Source organism: Empidonax traillii, unplaced genomic scaffold, assembly GCF_003031625.1.
Source record: "Empidonax traillii isolate 1590-97213 ecotype Southwest subspecies unplaced genomic scaffold, ASM303162v1 scaffold1054:size196387, whole genome shotgun sequence".
In the NCBI taxonomy this organism is placed as follows: domain Eukaryota; kingdom Metazoa; phylum Chordata; class Aves; order Passeriformes; family Tyrannidae; genus Empidonax; species Empidonax traillii.
This window is the reverse complement of record NW_020956247.1, coordinates 82092-86352: the sequence shown is the minus strand read 5'-3', so window position 1 is coordinate 86352 and position 4261 is coordinate 82092. Positions and strand designations below refer to the sequence as shown.

At 35.5% G+C, this 4261-nt stretch overlaps 1 protein-coding gene across 1 annotated transcript in view; it reads right to left on the bottom strand.

Moving 5' to 3' along the window:
• Positions 1–22: 22 nt before the first annotated feature.
• The window catches only part of LOC114068384 (protein mono-ADP-ribosyltransferase PARP8-like), a 76203-nt gene continuing 71964 nt past the window's right edge, over positions 23–4261 (bottom strand). The window contains exons 12-14 of the mRNA XM_027904409.1: positions 3490–3566; positions 2088–2157; positions 23–111 (exon numbers count right to left, since the gene is read on the bottom strand). Of these exons, the coding sequence (XP_027760210.1) occupies positions 23–111; positions 2088–2157; positions 3490–3566 (236 nt within the window). The remainder of the gene's footprint in view (positions 112–2087; positions 2158–3489; positions 3567–4261) is intronic.

Sequence of the window (4261 nt, the reverse complement as noted above, 5' to 3'; positions counted from 1 at the left end):
AATATTAAAAGAAGCTTTGTACTCACACAAAGAAAAATCTTGTACACACATGATCCGTATTCGGAACTACCCATATCTCTCCATGTTTGTGCAGATTGGAAGAAGTTATCACTATTAGGGGAAGAATAAATTCCATAGTGATGAAAACATGACTGGAAAATATTGCTTTAAAATATTTTCTTCTTTAAATGCTTTAAATAGCTTTCTGGGAATGTGTAGTTTTCCAGCGCATGTCTGTGTCATAGCATAGAATCTGAGCTGGTTGCTGGAACAGGGAAATGAACCTGATTCTTGTTTCCAAAATATGTTATATTATCCAGAAAACACAGATGTATGGCAGCCAGTTCTTAATTGGAATGCAAAATGAAAAAGTATATTTATTAAAAACTGATTTTAAATGACCATAGGGCTGTTAAAGAGCATCTCAGTCAACTAATCAACCTTTGGAACTGAGATATTTGTGTTTGATGATGACTGAGCCAAAAATAAGATATGAAAGATAAAACCTGAAACTGAGGTGCCACAAATTTGGAGTTTGCAACAATACAAAGTATTTTTCAAAACTTAGCATAGCAATTATGACGCAAGGGGTTCACAAAGCTTGCCCAAACTTGCCCAAGAAGACAACAATGTATTGTTGATAGGTTATTTATGAGCAAAATTAGGACAACACATGAAAGAAACCTTTTTATTGCTAGAAAGAATCTTTACTATCAATCTATATAGGACTGAAATTAGCTTAGTTGGTTAGAACATAGTGGTAATAACACCAAGATTGTGAGTTTGATCCCCATATGGACCATTCACTTAAGAGTTGGACTCAATGATCCTTGTAGGTCCCTTCCAACTCAGAATATTCTGTGAAATCATTTGAAAAGATTTCTATGAGTGCATTTAAACACTACCATGAATAAATGCATATTCAGTTTTTTCCCATATCTTCTATGAGTTGCAATTTTTAACAAACATTTTTCTATTGTAATTGATTTTATTTAAAATATATATTAACCACCTCCTCTAAACACTTATTTTCACAGAAAAATGAAATAAATATGAATTACATAAAATATATTTTACCAAATATTTAAAATTCATCCTTATAGAATCCATAATCCAGTAATAAATATGAGGAAAGAATAACATAGATGAAAAAGACCTTGGGAAAGACGTGATTTATATTTAGAAACTTCAGGCATTGAAGACCAAGTAAATTCTAGTAAACCCTAGATTCATTTCATATCTTCTTCTGAAAGTTTTAGAACTAAACTTATACATTTTTCCGTCCAGATCAAATTGCATTTTCCTGTTGACTGACATCTCCCTAATCATATTAAATATTTCACTTTAAGCATATATAGCCTAAAGTTTCCAATTTCAAATAATTCTTTTCCACTATCTATCTGAATTTTTACTTTTAAAAATAAACAAATGCTCAAAATGGAGGGCAAACTGAGTTTGATATAATTTCTTTTTGTCTGGTCAACGAGACTAATTACCAATTGCTGGCACAATTATTATTTAAATTTCATATTTTGTTGTTCTCAAAACCTGCTGAGGTTTTATTAATTATTAATAAAGAATAGACAAGTCTTTCAAGAATGACCATGCTCATATGCACTGGATTTTAACTTCACAAAATTTCTGGAGCCTGAGAAAAATGAACTACTTACCAGACAAAAAATATATTTGCCTGAGAAGTGAAAAAATATTTGGAAATTCAATAGGAAAGCTGTTTCTGACTTGTAGGTGTTTAATTGCTTGTCAAGAGCTTGCAAGAAGTCACTATTTCAAATAAAGACTATGACTTTATATTGATGGCTTAGGAATATGATCACATTTGAAAGACCAGATGATCAGTTGCTATGTGCATTTGATTATTTCATGAAAATTCAGCAAGTGTTGCAGGTTTTGTTTGAAGAGGGAAATATTTTGAACTGAAATATAAAGGACAGGTATTAAGCAAGTACTTGTACACTTATCAGTATTCTTTTACCTAAAAACAATACTGGAACTAAAGGTCTCACCAATTTGCATCCAAGAACACTGTGTCCATGACTAAAAAAGTTTTTCAAGGGCTTTCAGCTTACCTTCACATAAGGCTATGCATTTTAAGTTACGGCTTTGCAAAAATGGTGACTGTTGTCCTTTCTTCTGTAACTGAGATGTAAAAACAAGAGAAAACTTATAGAGGCAATCTATAAAACATTTCTATTGTATTTCTAAATGTAATAGAATTTCTAAAAACATTTATAAGATTTTTTTTGGCATATCATGGGAGGGATTTGAGTTCCTTTATCCAGAAAGAAAAGTTCCTAATTATTACAGAACAAATAATATTAAAAATAGCGGTTTTACTGACAAACAAATTGATAGTAGAAAAAAATAATTTCAAGGGGAATTGGATCATGGATTCTTTGGCCACTACCCTGATATTTTACTGTCCTTCTTGTTTCTGTGGACTTTTGCTGTTACACACCTGTAGGAGGTGGGGCCAGAAGAAGCCTGCAGAGAATAGAGCTTCTGGCAACAACAGCTGCCCGGAACTGCCTGGGGGCCAGCTGCAAGGGGTCAGACCAGCTCCAGCCTTACAGACCTCTGCAGGATTTCCCTCTCCTGGGCCCCCAAAGACCCTCCTTCCCTTCTTCCCCTAGCTATCCCTTCCCCCTGAATGAATAAACATGTCCTCCTAACCTATCTCTTCAAACCCTCTTATCTGAAACCCCCAGGATTCAATGCCCCCTGGCAGGAACCTACCCCTGTCCCAGAACCTTCTACACCCTCCCTATAAAAGCACCCGTGTAATAAAGGAATCCGCCATTTTGCGGGACATATAACTTGCGTGTGTGTCTCATCCTCTAAGCAAGATGCGCCCTGGGCCTGACTGCATGGACACAACCCCCCCACGCATCACACACCAATCTGTCTCCAAAGCCAAATTATTCTGTAGTTTTTACATAACTATAGAGACAGATAGATTTCTTTTTCAAAATGTAGCCCTGCACATAACTGCTATGAGTTTGCTTTAGATAAAGCAGAATCCTACTGGTTTAATGTTAAAACTATGAAAAGGAAAAACTGACTTGCTATAAATGAAATGCTATTCATTTTTCAGTAATAACCACTCTCAATTTTGCATCATTCTTGTGAAAGTCTAGAACTCAGAAAGCAAGGGTTTGCTAAGGGTAATAATGCAATCTGTATTTTGTTTTTTTCTCTTCCCAAATACTGCTACTTTGTTGTGAGTACCTTCCAACTCAGGATATTCTAATGATTCTATGATAAGAAGGGCACAGGGATCTGCCGTATACTCTGTAAATTGTTACTAAAAGCAGTTGGACTGTATTTGATGGTTGCAGTATCTGAAGTTGTTGATTTCATTCAACAAAATAAAACTGTTAGCTTTCCCAAAGGGAACATTGCCTCCTTTTTGGCTATCAAGTTCCCAAACATAAAACTATATATCTTCCAGACATGGTTGATGTACTGTACCTGTGATGTATTACTGCCTTTACTGCCTGAAGCTGGTTCATCTTTAGCTGACACCTTCTGCTGCTTCTTGTTCATTCCTAAGAATATTAAAATCATGTAAGATACCCTGGCATATAAATCCCTTCATAAGCAAAGTTAAGTATGAAGACTGGAACAGGTAGCACAGTGGGAATCACAGCCCCTTGCATGGCAGTCAAAAAGCTAGTTAAATTTGTCATAGAATATTTTGATTTAATCCTGCAAATTACCAAAACATCTGAATGTGTTGCAAAGACCTTATACATTATGGAAATCAAATTATCAGTAAGCAGGTGCAAAAGCAGATAAACATGAGCTCAGAAATGCTCTTAGGTGGTTGCTTAAGAAAATTGCATGTAAGCATTTCTTAACTGATCCTAATCAGGCTGAAATAACAGTCTGATTTACAGTGGGTGGAACAGTAAAATCATGAGAGAAACAACTTTAGATATTAGTCTTTAACACTTTAGAGTCATTAAAAGTCTAAATAATTTTTAGGAGTAGTTAAGGTATATATAGATGTCCTTGTTAGAGCATCCGGGACCAGTTCATCACTGTGTGGGTATAACCCAAACTATGTATTCTAAACCCTCTATGTCATTTCCCAGAAACTGTTAACAATAGATCATTTGCAGCAGCTGCCCAGAGCACACCTGACCCCTCAGGCTATAAGCTGGGTGTTAAGAGGCCTGTGAGATAGGGGAATGTTCCTGTCCTCACACCCACAACTCACAATCACCCACTGTGGAACTCC